The 25201-nt window shown below is 37.5% G+C and overlaps 1 protein-coding gene across 1 annotated transcript in view; it reads left to right on the top strand.

Annotated features, from left to right (window-relative positions):
- The window catches only part of ZDHHC2 (zDHHC palmitoyltransferase 2), a 30519-nt gene extending 8491 nt beyond the window's left edge, over positions 1-22028 (top strand). The window contains exons 2-12 of the mRNA XM_075709111.1: positions 2377-2403; positions 5591-5685; positions 8883-9003; positions 9954-10023; positions 11610-11642; positions 16485-16605; positions 17345-17477; positions 19934-20060; positions 20230-20322; positions 21430-21539; positions 21988-22028. Coding sequence (XP_075565226.1) covers positions 2377-2403; positions 5591-5685; positions 8883-9003; positions 9954-10023; positions 11610-11642; positions 16485-16605; positions 17345-17477; positions 19934-20060; positions 20230-20322; positions 21430-21539; positions 21988-22028 — 971 coding nt within the window. The remainder of the gene's footprint in view (positions 1-2376; positions 2404-5590; positions 5686-8882; positions 9004-9953; positions 10024-11609; positions 11643-16484; positions 16606-17344; positions 17478-19933; positions 20061-20229; positions 20323-21429; positions 21540-21987) is intronic.
- The last annotated feature ends 3173 nt before the right edge of the window (positions 22029-25201 follow it).

Genomic DNA, 25201 nt, shown 5'->3' with positions numbered 1-25201 from the left:
GGAGAAAGAGAATCAGGATTTGAGTAGTGGCTACTTTGTCCTAATCTGAGAGCGCCAGCACTTTTAAATTACACATCAGCTCTAAACACGTATTTTGGTTTTTTCTGGTGGATGACCGTTTACTTACAATTTTACAGTTCTTGTGCATTATTGTACTGCACAATCTCTGCTCCTCAGAGTCAAATGTGTATACATGTTCCCTCAGCTTCATCGCATTTGTCTGGATGGATATTTAGCCTATGAAGCTCTAAAGATTTCTCTTAGCCAAACTAGAAAACTGAGGACAGAACAGAGTTTTCTTTATAGTGGCTTATGCAACTTCTGTAGTGTCTTTCTGATTTTTGTGAAGAACTTTATAAACATGCTTATTTACCGTTTTCCCTCAGCTGCTCATTTTGGTGGAGTTGTAGTCAAATCTCCCATTTTGATAAACCTGTTTTATAACTACAGAATAATGGAATAATTCATGTTTGAGAGAACCTCAGCTCATCTAGTCTATCCTCCTAATCAAAGCAGGGTTAGGTCTGAGGTCAGGCCAGGTTCTTCAGGGTTTTATTCAGTTGAGTCTTGAAAAGCTCCAGAGATGGAGACTGTACAGCATGTCTGGGCAACTTTTTCCACTGGTGGACTGTACTCATAGTGGAAGACTTTTTCCTTGTATCAAATCTGATCCTCTCATTTCAACTTACACCTCCTAGGTCTCGTCCCTCCACCCTGTGCCATTATGAAGAGCCCAGCTCCACCTCCTCAGTGCCTCCCTGGAGGTCCTGTTACGTCCTCCCAAAGCCATGTCTTCTCCAGGCTGAACGAGCCCTGGTCATGCAGCATCTGCTCAGATGAGTGATCCGGTCCCTACCAGCTTGGTTGCTGTCCTCTGGACTTGTGTCTTTGTTGTACTGGGGGGGAGCCCGAAGTCCCACGGTGTGCTGGATGTGGTCTAATGAGTGTTGCGTGGAGGGGGAGAATCCCTTCCCTTGACCGACTGGCCGTGCCCCTGCTAATGCAGCCCAGGAAGCTGGTGGCCCTCTCTGCTGCTCGGCTGCTGCTGGCTCATGTTCAGCTCGCTGCCCACCAGCACCCCCATGGCCTCTTCCACAGAGCTGCTCCAGCCCAGCATCCCCAGGCTGTATCGTTGCAAGGCGCTGTTTCTTTACAGGTGCAGGACATGGCCTTTGCCCTTGCTGAATTTGGTAAGGGTCCTGTTGGCCCATTCCTCCGGCCTGTCTGAGTCCCTCGGGATGGCAGTCCCGCACACGAGCATACCAGCTGGTGTCCCCAGGGTGGTGTCGTCTGTAAACTTGATGAGTGTTCACTCTTCCAGAGCATTAGTTAAGGTGTTGAGCAGCACTGATCCCATGGTACATCCTTGTATTATGCAACATATATTTAAATAGTGACTTTCACTCTATCAACAAGCCCAAGTTTAATCATCAAAGTAGGATGGCATGGCTGCTTGGCCTTTCAGTAGGAGTTGCCTTGTGCCTGCTGTTTGAAGACTGGCCTTGTGCAGCCATTTCTGTTAGGAAAACAAGAGTGGATGAAAGGTCTGTATAGCTACTGTCCTCTTGCTTGCAATTGTAGGTGCTATTATGTTGCAGTTTGTAGACTGCTTAATTGGGATGGATAAATGTATGGTGGAGTGGTTTGGGTGGAAAGGGAAGATCAAAACTGTGAGGTTTGGATCACTTAGGTGTTTCTGATCTCTCTGAGATATCTCTTGTGGGGTGGTTATTTTTTTTTTAAATAATGTGACTGAGAGTGGAATATAGGTGTAAGAAAAAGATGTACTCTCCTTCAGAAATGCGGTGACTGATACATGATACCTGTGTATTCCACTCCATGCCTGACATACTGCGCCTTTCTCACTCTCTTACTATCCTCAGATACTGTAATCCGTGGGCAGTTTCTTAAAGGAAATGCAGCTTTTGTCTACTTTCAATTTTTATGCCTTGGAGATCTAAGGTATCACTAAGTATTGCTGACAAAACCAGTTCTGGAGTCTGACACCTCTGCCTCAAGAACAGAACATATATAAACAGTAAAACCTGTACAACCACAGTTGAAGAAACAACTGTTCTTCAGAGGTGGCTTTTCTTGGGTTAAACTTGAGCAACTTCAGATAGATGGAGGTACTAGTTCTCAAGAACTGAGCCTGGGAATGGGAGCCAAAAAACCTTATAAGCAATTGGCATTGTCTGCCTATTCTTGTGATGAATGTACACAGCATAAGAGCTTGATAGTATCTGGCCTTAAGCTTGTATTGTTTGATGATTACTCTTCCCTCATTGGTTGAAAAACTAACATTTAAAATGGTCAGTTACATAATTTGCTATTTAAACATCATTTTTACTCTTTCCTTTTTTTCTCATTTTTCAGTGACAATGACAAATATTGGAGAAAAAGGTAAGTTTTATTAGCTGTTTATAAGTGGAATGCATGTATCAGGGTAGTATAGTAGTTTATGAGTAGAATTGAGATCTAACAGATCTAACCTGTTTTAAATAAGTATGTTTTTTTGTGTTCCTCAGCTCCTTTTATTATCCTGCTCTTCCTGAATATTGCTTTAGCCATTCCAAATAGAAATGAGAAAAATTATAACTTTTTGCTCTTCTTACTGGCTTTCTGAACTGTCAACTAAAATAATCCTTACATTCTGTTTAAAAAAAAAGATATTCATAACAAGGAAAGCTCTTGTAAAACCAGGACTTCTAAAGATGAGCAAGGTGTTTGTGCAGAGTGCAACATACTTAAATGGGAGGTGAATTTTTCTGCAGTTCCTTTTTGGCCACTGTCTTTGAAGAAACAGAACCCTTCAGATACGTAACCTTTGCGGGAGATAATAAAACTGCCTGATTAGCTGTCATTAGAGTTCCTACCACAAGGTTGTAGCATGTTTAAATTGCTTTGCAGATGCTATTTTAATACTACAGCACAACATGGAAGTGTCAAGTGTGGGGCTGCGGAGCTTTTGGAGGAAGGCGTTTGGGGTTAGGAGGCAAACTGTATGCTTTTTGTTTGTGTAATTCCAGCAGGTTTTATTAAGTCATTGGGGATTCCCTGGCTTAGAAAAAGTGTTTGCCAATTAAGAAACATTTGCTTGAAAAGCTTTTTTCAGTTCAGTGATCTCTCCCCCCATAAGCACCTCTGCAAACTTCTGCAGACTTTGAAATAATGGCAGTTTCCTGCTGCTCCGTCGTGTGTGTGTGAGACAAGTGTGGTGTTAGGCATTGCTCACAAAGCACACTAGAATTACTAGCAAAATGCATTAGGGAACACTAAATTTCCTTATTTTTAGCTGCTCAACGCCTTGATGAACTTCAGCCACTCCGGAGAAATTTACCCTGGCTGTACTTCTGCCCTAAGTGATTTCAGGGGTGAAAACTGGGCAAATGGGGCTCAGCCCTGTTACAGGTTCCGGCAGATTTCCAGGCAACTCTGGCTATGCTAGCTGTTCGTAAATGGGTTGCCTTCAAGCAAGGGATACACCATTTGGGCGTCTTTCAGAAAAAGTGTAAAATAGAAGAATTTCTGCCCAGGGAGCTGCAGACAGCTCTTCTTTTTCTGTCTCAAGGGAATTGAGGTTCTTATGTTGGACTCTCAACACCCACAGACTCAGTGGACGCTACCCAGCAGCATCTCCATTGCGGTGCAGGGAAACTGGTGGGTAGGTAACGTGGGAGGGTGACTGGTTGGGACCTGGGCCGGCTTGGAGAGCTGAGGTGCAAGAGCAAACAAGAAGAGCTTAAGTCTTGTGCAGACTTTAAAAGGGAAACATGGGATAATGTCTTTAGGCTAAAATTTTGTCTTCCTCCAGTAATCTTTTTTTTTTTTTTTTTTTTTTAGTGTATGAAAAAGCAATTTTCTTATCAATTACAATTATCATTATTCTCACAACAGTAAAATATAGATGCACATTAGTAAACGCATAGTCTACAGAACTGACCTAACTTGCCCTACCTTGTGCTTACTTTGTACCATGAATACACTGTTGTTGAAAAAAAAAAATACTGATTTTGTTTGAGTAAATCAGGTGTGGGGTTTTTTTTAGAGTTGATAGAAATGTTCTGATAAAAATGTGGACTGTTCCTGCCAGATGCTTGTGCAATAACAAGATGGTCATTTAGTGTATTGTGCTTGATGTGGAGTCCAGTTCTATCCCTTACTTACACTGATGAGATTTTTTTCAGTTTATAGACATGACATATGGCTCTTTTCCCCTGTCGTCCCCAAAGCTTTGTACAGTATTGCTTCTCAGATTCTGTTAGCTTTTCTTTATGACTTTTTAACTGCCCAGTGAATAAGAATAAATATTTACTGTGTTGATGCTTTTTTGAGTAGACATACTTCAACACCAGAAACATTTATTCAGCGTTACTTTTGAGGCAAAATTACAAAAAACAAGAACATACTGTTCCTGCATTTATACACACCATCATGCATGTGTTATGGAAAATTCTCTAGCATTGAATAGCATTACATATATAAGAGCATGGGCTAACCATACAAGGGCAATATTTCAGATTGTGTAGTGAAAGTACACGTTTCCCTTTATGATGTCTTCTGACAATCTTACAAATTTACAGAAGTTGTATAAAAACTATTTGACCGTGTAGCTTCCATATAACCTTGAGCTCTTTATGATCTGAGTTCATCTGTACAGCAGGGAAATAATAGTTTTCACTGTTGCTGTCCTAGCTGTCCTCTATATGCTGCTTCTCTGCCTGAGGAAGGAAAATGCAAGGAAATACTCTTTCTTGTGCATTAAAGCAAGTTAATCAGGGGATACAAGTTTTGGATTTACTACTTACTGTAGTGAATTGCTTAGTACAGTGAAAGCTTTTAAATGGAAACATCTATCCATCTACGGCAGGCTCTTTGGAAGAGTTAATGTTACCATCTGTATTCCAGTAAAACAACTGAGCATGGTAAATGTTGCCTGGCATCTGTTAAAAAAAAAAATCGAAGAATAAATCACTGGCTGTGAAGAATATAAAGTAGTGAATGAATGTTTGAATTTGAAGAACCTGCAGGTTTTTAAAACCCACCCTACTGTCCTCCCTCCTAAAAATCTAGCAAAACAAATGAACTGGTTATGGTTACTGCTCAGGTATCATATGCATATCCACTCAAAGACTCCCCTCACTCTAGTCATTGTTTAGGTAGCTATACTTCCTTTGGGTGGGTTGGGGGTTTTTGTTTTTTTTGTTGGGTGTTTTTTTTTTTTTTTTTGCATGGCTAGCAGTCTCCCTACGTGGCTTATAAAGCTAAAAAGCAGAGATGCATCAGTTAAATAGGATTTAACAAATGTATAAAGGGAGAGTGCTTGCTCAATAATTGTGGGGCTCTAATAGGCTATTAACAGGTCCCCTCAAACTTTTGTAAGACATGTAGCCTGTATCATGACTTTCCCCACACAGTCTGTATTTGTCTCATGTAAAGCTACAGTGCAATATTTTTGTTGCAAAGCTTTTGCAGAGCCTATGTATTTACATCTGTTAGAGTAACTATCTGTGATACATACAGCATCCGTTTGTAAGTACTATAATATCACTGGTCTGTTTGTATTAATTCTGTTCCTTTTTGATTTTAGTTGTGTGCCTGGTTGCTTACCACATATTTTTCATGCTGTTCGTCTGGTCATATTGGAAAACAATCTTTACACTACCAATGAATCCTTCAAAAGAAGTAAGATAAACTTAACTTTTGTTCTGAAATAGCCTAGTTAAATGCCTGATTTTGTAGTATTTGAATAACTTAGACTCTGATCTCATGTAGTTTTACGCTGTGTAGAAAAATACAGATGGTAGTTACAGCTTCTTAACAAGAGTAAGTCAGATTGCAAACAGTGTAATGACCAAGACAAAAGAAATTACACCTTCTCTAAGTTTTAAAGGGTTTTTAAATAATTTTTTAAAAATTAGATAATATTTGTGATATTAAGAAGAAAAAAACCTCTCCACTTGGAAAAATATGAGTTATTTGAACTAGCAGCTTAAATCTTTGCATGGGAATATAATATTTCTGTGGGCAAAAAATTTATTTCCCTGTGTTTAAGACTTATATGGCTTGTCAGCATCTGCCTGTTGTCCTCTGACTTAAAGCTTCTTCCCCATCTGTTTTGGTATGAAGGAACTTGGGGGTTGTGGCATGAGTGCACAACAGGTAAGCTGATGCTGGGAAGCCAAAACTGGCTGAGCAGGAAGGGAGCTAGTATAGAACAGTGGCATGGAAAAGAGGTCGGAGTAAATATATACCCCAAGTCTAAATCCAGCTAGTACAGAAGTGTTAAAGAAGGATCCATTTGTCTTGGAGAATATTAAGATACAAAACCATGTTCAACATGATATAGCCTCAAGATAATTGCTTTTAGTACAGTATTGGGTCTTTTATTATTTTAATTTCACATTCGTTCTAACATCTTAAAAAAAAAAAAAAGAGAGAGTGAGTAAACTGTCAGTAGCCTTGATGAAAGTCCTCCCCATGCAGCTTGGTACAACCAGTGCAACTTTTTGGCCTCTTTCATCCTGTCTGTGTACAGAAACCCCACAATCCTCAGTAGGTGCCGTGTCACACAACCTCTGAGGTCAAGAGGAATCATGCTATGGCTGCTCTGGAGTTTGAAATATCCACAAAACCATTACTTATTTTGGCATGGACTCATAACTCTAGCTCCTGTAACTACCATGCCAACACAAAATAAATAACTTGTGATTTCTGCTGTCTGTTGTGTGGAGGTTCTTTTCTGAATAGTTTTCATGCACTAATAAGATACATAATTGTGGAAACAAGTAGATAATTTAAAGTAATTGGCATCTTCCTTGATTTCACACTGCAGTCTTTACTACAGCTTGGGGTGGAGAGGAGCAAAATAAATTAAGAACCTATTTCATTTGGCAATTACATAGCAAAATATATGCATGTATATGGTGACTGTAGTGATAATTAGAAGGGTTTTCAAATCACTGGGCTGATGCCAATAAAAGACTTCCAAAACATTTTGACAAATCCTTAGTAATTACAGTGGGATTCCAAAGCCATCATACAATGCTACTGGAGAACTTCAAATGGGATATTAAAAGTATTGAAGTTGTGTAATAGAAAGCAATGTGTGGTGTTTCTGTGTTCTTTGAATTTACACAATGTTGCAGGCAGTAAGCGACATCTTTGTTGTTCCATGTCTTTTTCCTAATCTACTCAAGCATTATTTTAAAAATTTAATTAGGGTATTCCATAATGTTAAGTTGTTGCTTGGCTTCCAGTTTCTAGTATGAAGTCTGTAAATGTAAAAGGATGTATTTTCAACTTAACTGACTTAGCAGCTAAAGCAAATACTCGTTTGAAGACTGAAAAACAGATAAAGCTTTTGCATTTTGTTTTCATCAATACTGCAGCTGGTGCACACCACACAGCCTGTATATTTGTTTTTAAACTTATTGCAACTGTTTACATGTATGAAAAGCACTGAAGGTCCAGGTGCAGTTTCTCTTTAAGAGACTTTGAGGGACTTCACTTTAGTGTGCGCCATTCTGTACCTGTGTGTCCCAGCTATATACAAGCATTGCATGAAGGTGGGAGAGAAGATGGTTTCCCAGGCAGGAAGGTTTCGTAGACTTAGGACTACTCTGAGAACCAATGCAAAATGATGGAGCAATAGCTCTGTGTACATCAAACAAGAAGCATTTAAAAAAAAAAAAAGTATTCTGAACCAAGTTTCTGCAGTGAGAAATCCTATGTATCCCAATACAAATGAGTTCCGGTGTTGGCAAGTGTATTCTTGCTAGGGAAAAAATGAAAGGTGACCTGAGAAACTCATGCTAAACATCGAACCTCCAGCTTCTGCTGGAAGATTGAGCTTTGTCAGGAAGGTAGAGTGGTGCCTTCTCTATGGAGGTGAGAAATAGACTCCTAACTACATGTTTCTGTCTGCTTTCTGAGTTTTACATGCATCGCTTTCATTTAGGAAAAAAATTAATATTGTTGTAATGACTAGCCTTTCTGTAGACATAAATGCTATGCAGAAGGCTTCTGTTCCTAGCACAGGTTTGAGACAGCCACTCTTCCTGCCAAATACAGACTTCTTTTCAGAGGTGATTTTGTCCTATTTCTCTGATAGAGACATCGAAGACTTTGGCATCTGCCCATTTCTAGAAGCTACAGCGACAAAGCTGACTATGTTGCTGTGTTGCAGAGGACTTTAGAGTATAAGAAATTTGGACTACTAAATGTATACTCTGCGTGTGTCTCAGTAATTTTTACTCTCTCAGCTCTTACTAGAGCAAAGGTTGTTATTGCCATTTTGGGCAGTGACAGAAGTTGTCCTTTTATGCAGGAAGATGTTAAGACATGGTTATTCTGTCGTACAGGACACCCATCTCTTCCTTCTTTCAGCCAATCTCCAAAGTAAAACCACATCCTAACATCTGCATGAAGAGAACACCAACTCTCCGGGGCAAGGAATAAAAGAGAAAATGCCAGACACCAGAAGAGAAATAAAGCTATCTTTTCTGCTATTACTAGTAGCGTATTTTCTTTCAGTTAAAGACTGACATCCCTAGCGTATATTCACTAGCTAATATTTAGTATTACAGAAGTAAATTAACTGACCTTTCAAGGGAATAACCTTCTTGATCCTCTTCTGGAAGAATGTCGCTTATTACTTCTGGAAGCATTCCAATACCAAATCAGAAATAATTTTAATTTTGTCTTCAGTTGCCATAAACTAAATTAGTGGTCTTAGGAACACTGTGTTATTTGCTGTAATATCTTGTACATGCTGCTAATCCATCTTTATATAATGAATATTTATTTCTCTTTACGTCTCTGCAGATACTTATTTAACTTGAAATTTGCTAACGTATCTTTGATTTTAAAAATTACTGCAGTTTCATCTATCATATTCAGACAAGGAATCCCTAGAGAGGGAGCCTAGAGGTGAATCCCAGCAAGAAGTCTTAAGACGGGCAGCCAAGGATCTTCCTATCTATACACGGACAATGTCTGGAGGTAAATAGGTGTTCAGGAGACCACCAAAGGCAGGTGTCTTGATGTACTTGATGTACCTAAACTAATTAAAAAAAAAAAAAAAAAAAATTCAAGGGTTTGGATTGTAGGGAAGAACTGCTTTTCATACTTCATAAAACAAGAGTGACCCAAGAACTTAAATTTAATGTAGCTTTCTGCAGCTGCATTTATTCAGTTGAAGGATTGTTGGACAGTAAATTGCTGCATACAGTTTAGGATTTTAAAGTGGATTGAGAATGCCTTGCTAAATGTTTGCAAACTGACATTAACAAATAGTTTGTAATACTAACAAACTGCGGAAGAGGCTGTAGCAGTCTTCAACTGCATGGATTTCTTTTTTCATAGGTAAAAAAAGAAAAAAATAATCACTATCTGCATGTCATGTATGGCTAGGTAGATCACAGTAAGAAACTTTCACTGTTTTACTTGCTGGTTTTTCAGTTGCAAGAACAGAAGTTCTTCCAAACTAAGAGTTAATCTTAACCTACTGATGTTGTAAGTTTGTGAATGCTGGCTTAGCTAAGCAAATCCAAGAGATAATCTCATATAGTAAATTAAAGCTGTTAGAATAATAGCTTAGAATAGCTATATTGTTGAACAGTCTTTAAAGGTTTTCCAGTCTAGTGAGGTCTTTGTGGGTTTTGTGGATTCATTGGTTGTTTTGCAGAGCTGAGGGGTTTGGAAGAAAAAACCCTGATTAGTATGATTAGCAGAGATTGCAAAAACTGAGCTTTTTGGGTTCACTGTGCTAGATTCAGCATTGCAAATACTTAAAGAATGCTTCAATATTTGCAGCTGCTTCTTGTCTTGCTGAAATGCTTTCCTGGAGGATCTGTTGGGCTGAGCTGCTAGTATTTACTTTTGCACAGACTTCAGGAATCAAAATGTGTAACTGTGCATTGATATCTAATCTTGGAATTTTTTTTCTTTAGCAATCAGATACTGTGACAGATGCCATCTTGTAAAACCAGATCGTTGCCATCACTGTTCTGTATGCGACAAGTAAGAAAATATTTTAAATAAGTGGTTTTCTGAATAAGCGGATCTTTTTTCTTGACATTGAAGCTTTTATTTTTTTATGCATAGATTTTTCAGGTTTAATGTTTCGGCAGAGAAGCTTTTTTATTCCTTAGATTTTTCCCCAGGTTTTATTTATTTATTTATTTCTAAGGAAGTCTGTAACTTACTTAAATTCATTTGATGCCTTTCTTGATGCTGACATGGAATACGTGGTCTTACACATTCTTTACAGAATGGTTAAAAATTAATAATATTAATAAAGAACTTTCCTTAAGAATTTAACCAAAAATAGCTGATAAACAAAAATTTGCTTCTTTTGTTAGAATCTGAATAAAGATCACTACCCATCTCAATCTAATCATGATGTCACTTACATCTTATCCGAGGTAATGAACTTAATATCCTATTTTTCACTGGATAACTTGCAGGTTATTTTTATTTGAAGAAAGAAACAACCAAGCATCCCCCATTTCTAGACTGAAGCCATAAAATAAAGTTTGTGTATGTCTAACACAAAATGAAGTTCATCTCCATATTCCCCCGAAGTCTAATTGCTTTCTAATTTTATCTTTCTTTTGGCTGTTCTTCTCTCTGACCTTTCTCCAGTTAGCTTGGATGTCTGTGTGTTTCTCCGCTCTTGGCCCCAGTGATTTAACTTTCTAACTTTAAGAGAAGGGGCTTCCTCAAAGGTTGACTTACTCGTAGCTTTAAGGCGGTTCCAAATACTCTTCAGCTGATAATACATCAAACCTTCCAACATGATTGTGAGGCAGAGAAGACTTTCCATTTTGTCCAGCAAAACAGCAGAGGCACTAAAAGAGTAACTGAGTTGAGGCAGAAAGAGGATCTTGGTTGTGTTGTATGGGATGGTGGTTGCAATGTAAGATAAGAACGTTCTCATGTCTGAGCAGGGTAGAGAAAAAGGGTGACCTGTGTTATCATATGAAATGCGAGTGAAATTTGCAGAATGCCATTAGTTAATATAGTTTGCAGAATACCTTAATTTTGTCCTTACCTTGTCAAAATTCACTTCCTCCAATTGTATCTTGATTTTCTTGTGCATGTTTTATTATGGAGAGTGATCAATTGCAAAAATGTTTGGGATTTTTCATACAGGGTAAGTTCTTAAAAACCTCCTGTGCATCTGCATATATTTCTGTAAAAGCAAATCATGTACTTGGAAATACGTGTAGTTGCATCACTAAGTATATAATAACTGAATTAGCCCAGTTTCTAAGTCTCTGTCAGAGAATAAACGATAGTTGAAGAACCTATTCAGAATGACAACCAAATCCTAAAGCTGAAGTTATAGATTGCATTTTCTTAAACCACTAAGCTCTTGACAGAACAAGTGTTTTGAGTTTGGGTTACCTACAGTTTACTTGTAGGTAAGCTGTATTATGTGAATTTAGACAGACATCTTTGTTAAATAGATTAGGTAACCCTTAGTACATATGGGTAATTCTTAATCTGTATGTGAATAATTTATCTGACACGTAACTGTGCTTCTGACTTTTGTTTTTCTTTTGCCTTTTGCGATGCTTGGAATTCTGTTGGGTTTTTTTAAGATGCATTTTGAAAATGGATCATCATTGCCCTTGGTGAGTGTACTGTTGGCTTTCTTTTCTTACTTTCTAATTTGGTAAAATAAACTCTTGAAGGGCCTGTTAGGAAGGTGATGCTTCACTGTTCCTAGAGTTAGATGCTTATGTGAAGTTACTGGTCTTGCAGGACCATTGGAGTTATTTACTGTATGTCCTCTTTTCCTAGTTGTGAGATGTGGAAAGAAGTTCATATATCATTTTTCTTAGACCTTTGAGTTAGGTAACTGCATATTTTTACACTTAGGATGAGGTAGACTTCTGGTCAGTAAGACGACTTTTAAGAATTGCATCTTTTCTTCATGGACTTTGGGTTTGACAGTTACTGTGACTTAGTTGCATTGAATGATGAAATACTACCCTAGGTTAAAAACCAAAGAGAAGGGCTGTGCCTTATTCCCATTACTGAAGCACTCAGGACAGCTTGAGTGGGCTTGCTGAAAACAGCAAGTACGCTTTTGTAGTTTTATGGGTTCTTTGTTTTCTTTCATTTTTTCTCCCCTCTCCCTCCTACCCTCCTTCCCTTTGCTGCCGTGTCAGCCTGCACAGTGGTTTTGTTTTCCTGTCTTTTCTCAGCAGCCCTTGGAACCAGTGAGTAGACAGGATGTGTCATTAATTTCATGTCAGTTTGGGAGGTATCTCACAGAAATAATTAAACATAGTTGTTTAGTAAGGTCCAAGTTAAGAGGATTGAGTGGTAGATGGCAGTTCTTCACCACATGAAACTGATCAGAAAAGAAGAATCTCCTGTGTTGGACAGACTGGATGGTAGATGGTTTTAAGCAGCTGGTTTGACCTTCTTAAATCAAAGTCCTGGGGGAGGAAGGGGTGCTGGGCTACTCCTGTCTGTCTTGGTCCTGACTACAGCCTCTGACATAATGCAGCATGATTTAAGAATCTCCCCTTATTTTGCAGCTGCATGGTAGATACAATTGAAAGAAATATTTAGCAATATAGGGCAGAGTTATCTCCTACCTTTTTTTTTTTTTTTTTTTTTTTCCTGTAGGGATATCAGCATGTGAAACTTGATGATGGTTAGTGTTAGTAGTGCGCTGCTTAAAAAAAAAAAAAAAACCCACAGATAAAAACATTGAATGCGGAACAAATTTCTTATAAGAAAAAAGGCTGTTTACTTTTTTCAGCCTTCTTATAGCTGTCTTGTAGAAAGCTATAAGAAAAATAGCTGTCAGGCTATTCCTGACAAAATATCAGTGAAAAGTCTCAATATTACTATTATTATTCAGTATTATACACACTTCTCATAAGCTTTATGGTCTGTTTGGGATGTTTTTGAGTTGCCCTGCCTTAGGATAGTACATGAAAATGTCCTTCATGTGAACTTCAATTTCAGAATAAAAATCCATTGCATCAAATAACAAATCGTAAACTGAGCACTTAAGCATTGCGTAAAGGGGCAGTGAAGTGGTATTTTACTAGGGCATAGACTTCTAAAAAAATAAACTCTATTTTCCTCTCAGTAGCGTTTGCTTATTTTATGGGTTTGCAGACTCTTCGTATCCAAACAACATAAACATACCCAGTTTGAGAGAGTATTTACATTGCTCATTGTTTTTAATCTAATAAGCAATGGGTGCAAAAAGAAAAAATAGAAATGGAGAAGGTATTTGAAAGATATGTAACGCTTCTTGATGGAGAATTGTTCCTTTTGTACTCCAAGTAACAGAAATGCACTAGAAAAAGAGGTATTGGCTTGTTTTATTTTTCCTAAGTTGAGTGGATGTCCACAGTTCCTCGCTCACCCTGAAAAAATTAACTATGTGGAAGTGACAAGAGAGTTTTGAAGTATTGCACAGATGCTGATCAAACTTCACAGTTTCCTTTAGAGATCCATGTTCGAGCAGTCTTTGGGAAGTATCGCATGGCTGTTCTACCAGCAAAAGTAAGGGTGCAAATCAGTATAATGGGTGGATTTTGCCCCCCTGAAAACATCATTAGGTCCTGCTTTGCTTTTCGTGTTGGGATTTTTTGGTGGGAAGGACGTATGAAAGAACTTATGTGATGCTTAGGGAGAGCAGGGAAACAGTAATGGGAATTACTGTTTTCATACTCTGCTCGGAGAAGGATTTCTGGAGAGAGGACAGGTAAAAATAACCTAGGGAAAATAAGATGAAGCATTTGGAAGGCAGAGGTAGTAAGATGGTAGTCATGTCCTAGCTCCAGGTCAGCTGTTTTCTGCTTTTTGGGAGGCTTTATTTTGGCCATTACTCCTGCGCTAATGGAAGTGCTGTGATAAACGGAAATATTTAATGGTAATTGCCCTCTAACTACTCTAAAAGGTTTAAGTGATGCAGAAATAAAAGCATTAGTGATTTCTATGCTAGTGCTCCTGCTACTCATACTATAGATGGAGCTGCAGGCAGGAATGTGATGGCTTGGGGCACCAAAAATACAATCTGTATGTAACAACTCTAGTATTAACAAGGTGCATTAGCAACACCTTAGGAAGCATTTGAAACATCTCTCCTTTGTCTTTTGAGTCATCTGAAAAGAATTTAGCATCTCCTTAGTCCTGTGATGCTTTTTGTTAACCAAGCTGCATCACCTTCAGTACCTCCTAAGTTATATTTTTGCCTGGCATTTTCAGTACACTAACTCCTGAGACAGAAAGGGTATCTCTCTTTTTTTTTTTTTGTACTTCAGAATTAATTGTTTTAAATGTTATCTGTAATCCAAACTTTAACCTGGAATGCTCTTTTGTATGAATGTTTCACTGCAATAGCACACCATTATTTAGCGAGTTGACTGTACGTTTATCAGTTTTACTCTTCCTCAAAATGTTAGACTTTAAATCTAACCACCATTCTTGGGTCTTATGATTTGATGCTACATGTTGAAATAACATAATTACAAAACCTTGGTATTTACTTTCTCTTTGATCTTTTGATGCACTATCCTCTTCCAGTAAGGACTCCTCAGTCTGGGGCTTTGTCAAAACTGTGGGGAGTGGGATAATTTATGAAAGTTTTTTTTTTTAATGTGTATACCATATGCAGTAGTGCAAAAGAACAACAAGAAATAAATCTGTCTTTGATTCAAGAAATTTCATTTCTGGTGAATAACATTTCACATGATATTTCTTTTCTCGCTGAACAGTGTCATAAAGTAAAAATTGTCATAAAGGAGGAAATACCATGAAAGTAAAGCAGGGTTATCATAGAAAACTTGCCTGAATTGCTTGCAGTTTATCATGGAATTGCTAACTTTGACATATTTAATGAAGAAGACACTTCATTATGGAGAATTGTAAATTTACTTTCCAGTAAGAATCATGATAAGCTTAGAAACATATCTTCTGGGTTTTTTTTTTTTTACTAGAACTATCTATTGCGAGTCCTTTTTAATTGTAGTTAATAGAGATGCTTAGCTATTGCTGCCTGTTTAAATAGTGATGCTAAATTTAATGTTTAGCCAAGGTGGTATGTTTTGTAAAAATAAAACCAGTAACAAAACAAAGAAACAAGAACCCCCTGTCCACCCTGAGGATGGAGAACAGTAGCGTACAGTGAAAGCTTGTTTGGTATTTTAAGATTTTTACCCTATTCTGATTACTGTGTATCCTGCCATTAGCATCAGTGTCTCCCTAAAGAAGAGAATAGTTGCACTAACTTGTCCTGTACTTCTGGAAGAAGCTGAAGTTGAGACTTGCCACAACTTCTTATTTTTTGAGAATTATTTTTCAACATACAAATGCTTTCATGGATGTAGTCTTCTCTTAATTAGCTGCTCTTTCTGACAGCAGTATCAATTAGTTAAAGAAGGTATAGGGAATTGGGGTTTTTTTTAACTCATATGGAGAGTTGTGTCGAAGTTAGCAGTGCAATGATAACTTTGGTTAGTTTTTTAATGCAACCACATAAAAGAAAAAGGAAGCTGCTTACCAACAAACTGTCCATGGGCAGCACTCCAAGCTTTTTCATTTGGTGGGTGTAACATCATTCCATGTTTAATACAGCTCTAAAATTCATAATACTTAATATATTGCCTCTAATGGGAAGCTGCTGTGGTACTAAATGTACCCTCATCATGTCTCTCTGATGATAGCGTATACTAGTTGCTCATTCTCATGTAGAAATTCGTTAGAAATGGGAAACGGGTGAACTTGAAGCCAATAAGTTAAAATCTTAAAATTAGATTTATTTTAACATTTAGATGTGTACCTAAATGTTCCTAATATTTTTTATTTGCTGTCATGTTGTCACTGATATGGAACATTTTCTGTTAACTGAACAGTAGTATTTCCCGCATTATTTTATATAAATGTAAATATTTTTAAGGATGTCCTGTGAATAGTCTTGAGTTTGAGAATCTTACTAATAAAGTTTACGCTAATACGTAGTATGATTAGTGAAGGAGGATGTGGATTAAACGAGACTGCTTTTATTCTCACAAAATTCAATCGAGATTCAAAATCTTGGCTTGTAACTGTCCCAGTTGTTATGTTCAGTATGCCAAATGGTAAAACATGGATACTTAAACTTACCTACGAACTAGAAAAGTAACTGTAACTGCAATCACATTTACATTGGTTGTGCTGGGAACAGATTTCATACCATAAGTCAAAACTGAATTTTGGTAAACTGTTGAAAGTGGTATTTCCTGGTAAAGTTCTTTGGGGTTGTTGTTATGATTAGAATTGCTACAGTAGTTTGGGAGTTGAAGCTAAATACATTTCAGTAGCCTGAGGCATCACAGATAGGAAGGAAAACTTGGTTTACATACTGATACTAACTTTTTAGAGTAAATTAGTCTAATTCTAAATTGGATGAAAGCAAAGAATATAACTTTCTTTACATTCCAATTTTTTTTACTTTTTTTTATCAGGGTGAACAACTGTGTAGGATTCTCCAATTACAAATTTTTTCTTCTCTTCTTGGCTTACTCTCTACTGTATTGCCTTTTCATTGCTGCAACAGATTTACAGTATTTTATCAAGTTTTGGACAGTAAGTACTCTCATATAGATACTGTCTTTAAGCGTATGAAGTTACCACTGTGCGAGAAGTCTAATATTCGAGGCTTTACATTGTAATCTAGTATCTCCTAATATGAGGTACAGAAGTTTATCAAATAATCAGTCGTCTATTTTTTTTCTGTTTATCATAGTTTATGAAGTTTCACTTATTTCTACATTATTTTGAAGCTGCGTAGAACAAGTATGCAGTTACTAATTATTTAGAAAATAGTTTACAAGGGAATTTATATTATATATAGGTTTTGTTAACTTCTTTTAATGCTATACTATGAAAAGGCTTCAGGGACATTTTCTAGTATTTTAATTATGATTATCTGGATTCACAGCTTAGGATATTACCCTCTTAGATTTACAATATTTATGCTGTAATATAACTATTCTGAAAAGGCTAATTAAGACAATTTTTATAAAGATAAATTATTCTTCTCTAAAAGACACTTCAAAGTTCAGATCCAAATTGCAGGTTCTTGTTGTCAGTATTTATACTTTCTCAAGAAAGGGCCCATTTCTTTAATTTAGATGCTGTCAACAACCTAATTACGTGGCCGTCCATACATAGAAGGTGTATAATTCATTTATTCAGACTCTTGTTGCATGGTACGTTTGTGTCTCCACTGAATTTGATTTGGCTGAGTAGAGGATTATTAATAATCAAATTAAACAGCTATTTCCTCATTTCTAAGAGCTTTTTTTTTTTCTTTTTTTTCCAGAATGGCCTTCCTGATACTCAAGCAAAGTTCCATATCATGTTTTTATTCTTTGCTGCAGCTATGTTTTCTGTCAGTCTGTCTTCTCTCTTTGGGTATCATTGTTGGCTTGTCAGCAAGAATAAGTCTACATTAGGTAAGTGGATTTAATGCTTCTGTGATTGACAGCGAAAAATAAATACTAGATGTATACTATATGTATGGGGGTAATGGAAAAAGTGGGCAATCCTATACAGGGTCCTTGGATCCTGGTTAGAAGTGCCTGGGTCTGGCAGTGTCCAGCAGCGACTCCTCAGTTCTGCTGCTCCCGGGAAATTCTGAGTCTTTTCCTCCTGCCCCCAGGGGCCAGGGGCCAAGCTGTTGATGAACTTTTCCTCTTCCTCCCATCCACAACTTGTTAACAGAAACCAAATGAATTAGAAAAAACAAAAATGAGATCACATTGGAATAAATGTTAGATGCACTAGCGCGTGCTCGCACAAGTGCTTCTTGTTTGGCGTTCCCAGCGCCCAGGTCGGAGTCCTCTGGTGTGGTGTCTCAGTCAGGGCCCTGGCTGCAGTGCTTTGTGCCCACCCGTGCCCCCTGCAGAACCAAAGTTCCTCTGTTCAGTTCGGCTACAATTTTGTTTAAAAGCCCTGAAAGGCATAGTTATTCATTCCAAAACTTAGCCTGTACTGGAGGCAAGGAGAGAAAAAAAAAATCCGCAGGGCAGGCTGCCTGTGGCCCCAGTGGTGTTAGTTTTGATCAACGTGAATGAGCGCAAAAAGCGAATGTCAGAGAATGATCTGATACAGAAGAACAGGCTTCAAGGCAGCGCTTCTGTATGTAGTAGTAAATGAACACAGAGATCTGAAGGGCAGTTCCACAGTTGTGCGTCCTGTCTACCACATAATCATAGATGCAGAGAAAGGATTCTGTGTTAATTTTAAAAACCTCAGAGAAGATGGCCTGTGCCTCTACTATGGGAGTGTATATAGAACTGCACTGAATATCACTGTTAAACCAGGGTTTCCCACTGCCTGGATGCATGTTTGTCTGGTTACAAATCTTAAAAAAATAAACAAATAAAAAGAGGTGCAGAAGATTTGAGTGCCAGTTCTATGCTATATCCTGGACTGTAGTAATACCAATTTGCAATGTATTCATTAGAGTTTCTAAATCTCTAAATGCTTTTCTGTTGATATGAGCTGAATTAGAGTAAGCCAATGAATTGATCTGTTTTTTCCAGTTCTCTCCAGATTTACTAATATGTAGGTGATTAATGGAAAACTTTTGAATATATATCATTGGAAGAAAGCTTGTTTACTTCAAGATTTCTCTAGGGTTTGTCGGTTTCTTCAGTATTCTGAAAAATCATCTACTTAGAAATTAGTATCGGAAAAAAATTGGTCAATCTAGTTATAAGCGGAGAAAAGTTTTATTAATGATGCTTAAATGAACAGAAATAATGAAGTATTCTGTTTACAAACTGTTCTTACCATTTTAGTGGGAAAAAAGAATGTTCAAAGGTAAACCATAATGCAGTACACTTCTAATTCAATATTTCATGTTTTTAAAACAAACTTAATTCCGTGCAGGTAATACACTGTTTTCTGTGCACTTAAGCTACTCAAAAAGATCAGTTTGTCTCTTCTTCCCATTTTACTTTGGGGAAACTGCTTGATATGTAAAACCCTGAACATGCAGTAGTTTGGTAATGAAGCCATGACAGCTTTAAGTGTGATTGTACTTAAATCATCCTGGGAGCTGTTTTCCTAGCCTAACGTGGGCATCTAAAAGGGTATCTCTATTTTCCTTTCCCCCTTCTTTAAAACACCTTGTAACTAATGCATACTACACGTTGAAGGTCATTTTCAGCAGTTCATAGCTAAGGATTTACTGCAGAAGGACGGTCTTTGCATGGTTCCAGCCTGGTTTGTGTGAGCTGTACTGTCAGGGCATCAAGGACATAGTTTGCCTACTATACATAGCCAATTAAGGGAATTAAATAGCTATCACTCACTTGGTGGAAAGGGAATGAGTTTTCTGCTTCAGGCACTTTGCAACACTTGTAACTGTATGTAGCTCTCTTCTCCAGAAATTTAGGTTGGACGTCCATGGGGAATAATCTGGGTCTACGAGTACAGTGCTTTCTTTATGCAGCTGTAAAAACACACAATATTTTCATACCCCAAGGTATGAAAAGCTAGTTTTACTACTAAAGTGGGTTCAGCTTTTCCTCTTTTCCGTTACTCTTTCTGTAGTAAACCCTTTGTTTCGGTTTTTCTTTCTTCAACACTCTCTGTGGTATAGTCACATGCCGAAATCTTCATATAACATAAAAAGGGAGTTCCTCGCTCTTCCTTGCCTTGATTAGGGAGAAGGGCGGGGGAGACTTCCACCCTTCCTCAGCCATAGGACTTCCTCTGCACGCACAGTGGCTGTGTAGGACTGACTCTGGCTTTCGTGAGTGGACGAGCTTTCTCAGTCACTTGGGCAGTACAGCTTGTCCTCTTGGGTGATGGTATCAGTGCAATTGCCTAAATACTGCTGTGTGAAACTTAAACGTGCCGTCTTGCGAAGAAATCTAATAATTTTTTTTTTTCTTTTCAGAGGTATTCAGAGCTCCCATATTTCGTCACAGAACAGACAAGAATGGCTTTAGCTTGGGCTTCAGCAAAAACCTAAGGCAGGTGTTTGGTGATGAGAAGAAATACTGGTTGCTGCCTGTGTTTTCAAGGTATACTCAATTTTTAATGCTTCATTTGTTGAAACTTGAATAATCAGGATCCACAGGGTTTGGGGGGGTGGTTAGCTTTTTGAAATAAGGTGAAGTAATACTCCCTTTAGAAAAAACAGTTCTTCGAAGGTCTTTTTTCTATGTATGACACTAATTCTGAATTTTTCAGTCTAGGGGATGGTTGCTCCTTCCCAACTTGCCTTGTTAATCAGGATCCTGAGCAAGCTTCCACACCTGGTGGTCTTAATTCAACATCCAAAAAGTAATCTGCTTTTTGTTACTCATTTCAAATAATTGATATTCTGTTTTTTCCTGTGCACATGTGAATAGAACCATGTATAAGATACTTAAAAGTGGTAAGCAAATAAATAAATACAAGTCAGATTTTAAACAGCTAAATTGTAATGCAGCTAATCCTCAGACTTATAATTAAATTTATGGAAATAAATTTGTCTCAGTTCAGTGGCATCCCAGGACCTGAATTTTCCATGCCTGCCTAAACAGTATCCGTAACATTCTGTTCTGCATACGTATGAGACAGTTAGTCGGTCTGCCTGGGATACAGATGCATTACCTTGCAAGGCTTGTGGGGGAGGTCTGCTTCTTTGTATCTGGGGAAAAGATGCTTTGCATACGGGAATCCCAGATCTCAGCACTTGCGCTGAAGCACAAGAAGCTGCATATTAAATGCACGTGTTTTATTTCTGCTGATAATAGGATACATTTTCTTAATCCTTATCCTTCAAGGCCATGGCATCCTTAAAGCATGAAAAGTATGCAAATGTTCCTTAAACTAAATAAATATAATAGCTTAGTATTTCATATTGTAACTCTTTAGCAATATTCATGTAATGAAGTGTGTGATAAGTATAGTAGACTTGAATATGTGACTAAGAAATGATAATGGAATCGTATTGACAATCTTTTATTCATAAAGGAAATACATGATGTTTCAGCTAGCTGTTTATTGATTTTTTTTAAATCTTACCCCAGTGATCCATAGCTTATATTAGGCAAGAGATTTTGGAGATGTTCTCTCCAGTGTTTGTCATGTCAGGTTAGTTGTAGTGGGACTGAATATGGATAGAGTGCATTTGGAACTGAAGTACATGTATTAATATATAATATCTGTCAAATAAAAAATCGGAACGTTTCCTTGTTCCGTGCTAGAGAGTTGCCTTTTAGATTGTGCTTGCATCTGTGACAACTACAGTGTAATGTATGTAATGATAAAGGCATAGTGATTCATCAGAAAAGAAGCAAGGTAAGGTAGGGAAAATACCGTGCATGACGAACTGTTTGTAATGTATGGTAAGATAATGAAAAATTACTGCAGTTTACTACCATGTTCTTTCTCTTGGCATTTCAGTGAGAACCACCTGTTTCCTGCAAAGCCGTTGCGTGATTCCCAGAGCCACCTTCTTACGGATACACCGTCTTGGTCAGAAACTAGTGGAAAGGCTGAAAAGGGCAAAGTTGGTAAAGAATTGATTTATGCTTCAAATATTTGTTTTGTAATAAACTAGTTTTGAAGGAGACAGGGTAAAAATGACCAAGGTCACTTGGCTTTTGTATTCATGAACCAAAATTCATGAAGCTTATTTTAAATGCATGCATGGAAGTTCCATGTATCGAGCTGCCGTGTCCTTCCCAATTAAACCCGACCAAGAGATTCTGAGAACTCCAATACCAGTAGATGCTACTTATCTTTTAGGCTGAGCCTGATAATTCTTTTGGGAACAAATTGCTTTTATCACAATATGACACCTTGTTGCACCTAGTGAAAACCCATGTAATGGACACAGGACAGGATTAGACTTGGTAATAATGGAATGACATTAAGATGATTGATAATTAAAGGCTGTATTATTTGCTGAAAGAGACATGAGACCTTTTCCTGTGGAAATACAATTTTTTGTCTTTAAAGGTATGACCAATCCTGCATTAACCATGGAAAATGAAACCTAGTTTCCCTTTAAAGAAACATCTGAATATATAAGGAAAGGTATGTTAATATTCTGTGTACTTAATATGCTATTCCATGATTCCTTACCACTTGAAGAATGCACAAAAGAAAACTACTAAAGCAATTCCTATCTCTCTTATGTTTTTTTACCATGAGGTAGTAGCACATGAATTCATAGTTTTAAACTCGACCTCTGATTTCTTGATGTGTTTGCAAAATATTGTTTAACCTTTATACCCATTGCTTCTAGGTAGTATTCCAAAATATTATTATTATTCCCTTTCACTAGAAAGATAATGAAATTGTGACTATTCAAGCTGTCCAGCAGATCTTTGTAAAGCTAAGTTTGAAAATGAAGTTAATTCTTAACACTGAATGCAAAGATCATAGCTTGGTCTACTAAAGCAGGTAAAGGTCTACCAGATAATGAAAGAAAAATACATTTATTCTAATACGTGAAACTATTAGCAGCTTGTTCTTCTATGCCAGATCCTGAGCATTCTGTTCAATAATTTTAAGTGTTGCCTACTGAAGACAATAGGTGTCCATAGGAATTCCTGAGCATTTAGTTACCTATTGTCAAAAACAGCTGAGATTTTTTTTTTTTTTATTTCTTGCATTGATATCTTGCAACATAGACTTCTCAGAATGCAGGTTTGAGAAGCAACTAGTAAATTCTGTTACGTACATGAGAGGAGACCTTAATAATTGTGTTGGGGAAATGAACACAATCGATCATCATATTCACTTTACTATTTGAAGATTTCTAACCCCACCAAAGCTTATGGAAATCAACTATTTCATATTCAAAGCTGGATAAAAAAATTTACTCCAACCCTAAGAATTTCAGCATACCAAATAATTTATGATTTTCCAACAACATTGGAGGAGTCATTCCAGCAAGGTCAATTTCCATCTCTGCTATTGGAAGCACCCTTTCAGTCATCCTGAAAAAGTGTCTCAAGTGGTTGTCCTTCATTTGTGTGTGACATGATGCCTGGACATGCTGTCACGGCTGTCAGGCTGCTCTTAGTTACTCCCAGAGGGAAGGCATGGAAAGCCGTCAGAGAACTGCAGTGATTGTTACTAGACCCATGGGGCATGGTATTGCACTGTCAAGGCATATTATAAAAATGGTAGGTGTGTAGATACAACAGGTAGCCTGTAGCATGTACCAAAAAGGTCCCAGAAGTTTGGTTGGATTCATCAGAGAAACTAGAAAATTGTTGACCATTACATTCTGGTTTTGTGTTAAGTGGTGAACGAAGACGCAGATGGTTCCAGATATAGGTACATCTACAAACTTGATGATGGTGTGAAGTGTTAAAGTGTTGAAAATGTGGGTGTCAGAGTTGGAGATGAGCGAATGAAACTCAGGCAGCGTCTGCAATTTTGACTGCTCTGTGTAGGGGTGTTGGTTTTTTTTTTTTTTTTTAATGGAATCTAAAAATCTCATTTCTAGCCCTTCATTCAAAATGTAAAATGACATGCTTCTGCCCTGTCTAATCCATCAGTTGTTTCAACAAAAACCCAGCTTCTGGAAAAGAATAAATTATTCAACTTCAGTTAGTTTAATGTCTTACATGTCATCACTACTCAAGAGTCAAACACTGGAGACAGGCTTTAAAGAAACAGATTTTTGGATTATGTTACAGAAATATCATTAATTGCAACTAGTTTTGTCAGGTTGGAGTTCTTCTTTCAAAAGTCCTAATGCTTTATTTACTTAAGTAATAACTTTTAAACTTTAATCTTTCTTTGAACAGTGTGTACATTTTATTGGAACTCTGTCATTCAGATTATTCTGAATGTCAGACATGGTCTGTTGTTGTTCTCAAGATGCTGACAGTGGGTTGTTTGGGTTTTTTTTCAAGCTGTGTAGCTTGATAAACATCTTGTGCTCTTTTTTGGTTGGTTTTTTTTTTCTTTTAGTCCAGTCTGAGAAGGTAACAATTAGATTTGTGTTTGCGGTCTGATTACCCCACCCCCTGGGCTTTTGGGGGTTTGTTTGTTTGGGATTTTTTGTTTCTTCTTTTTGTGAGCGTCCATTTTTGAAGTGCAGATTTTTAAAAAGAGACAACCTTCAGAGGGGGTTATGTTCCAAAGAGTTAGCGTGAAGGCATGTAAAGGGTCTCCTGGAAGTCAGTTTTGCCTCAGAGCGATGTATGCACATCTCAAAAGGGCAGTAGCTAAGGACTGAGAATTTCTCTAGCATGAGCGTGCCAGTGTGGCTGTAACCTTAGCTCTGTCTGAGATACTGCTGTGTAGCACTTAAGAGACTTTTGGAGTTGTAACAAAAAAGCCAGATTACTGTGTGTATATATGTGTGTATATAGCTGACATACAGTTGCTGGAATAAGAGCCCTTATATAGAAAGGTTTTTATATTATTTTCTGGAACCACTTTGCGTTTAATTTCATTCCTTTATCATCAGTATTTGAGTTATATTTGCTCTAGGGAGTGAATAGAATACCTTATTAAAGATGCTGAAGTCACAACTACAAAACCAACTAATTTCATCTTTGACACAAAAAATACAGCCCACAGCCCCTGCCGGTGTGTTAATAATTTGAATTTCTGTCCCAACTAAGGTTATGTTCAATATCCTGTAATCCTTTATAGTTAATCAGAGGACTAACTAGTGAGCGTGCCAGATGTGGTTTACACTAGTGTAATAGAGAGGGGTTTTTTAATGATGTTGGTACCTGGAAATACTCTAAAAATAGCTCACTTCATTTTATAAACTGGTGGCCTGCTTGCTATGTAGTCAGTTCTTAATCACTGTCATCCTGAAGTGGATTAATAACGTAACTGTGAACAGCCTTACTGCGTTCCTCTTCAGGGTGGTATTTTCATTTAGCTGTTGTTCACTTTCCCCTTTGAGTTGATGAGACCTGTTGCCATAACTTTAAGTATTCTTCAATTCTAATAATGTATTTTGTGATTAATGTTGTGTTCCAGTTCAAGAAAAAGCTGTCGTTGGAAGGAAGATGCATTCTTCCAAATATCAGCCCTGTTGGCCAGCTGCTCCTGTCTGCTCCTGTGTGGATGTGCTCAGAAAACAAACTGACAGATGATTAGCTGTCTCCATGTCACTGCTTGAAACATGAAACTAAACATACTACTTCTGAACCATATAAAGAATGTTTCAACTTAAAATTACTGGTTTTGAATG

Source organism: Pelecanus crispus, chromosome 4 (genome assembly GCF_030463565.1).
Source record: "Pelecanus crispus isolate bPelCri1 chromosome 4, bPelCri1.pri, whole genome shotgun sequence".
Classification (NCBI taxonomy): domain Eukaryota; kingdom Metazoa; phylum Chordata; class Aves; order Pelecaniformes; family Pelecanidae; genus Pelecanus; species Pelecanus crispus.
Note: the sequence above shows the minus strand (reverse complement) of the source record. Positions and strands in the feature narration are given on the sequence as shown.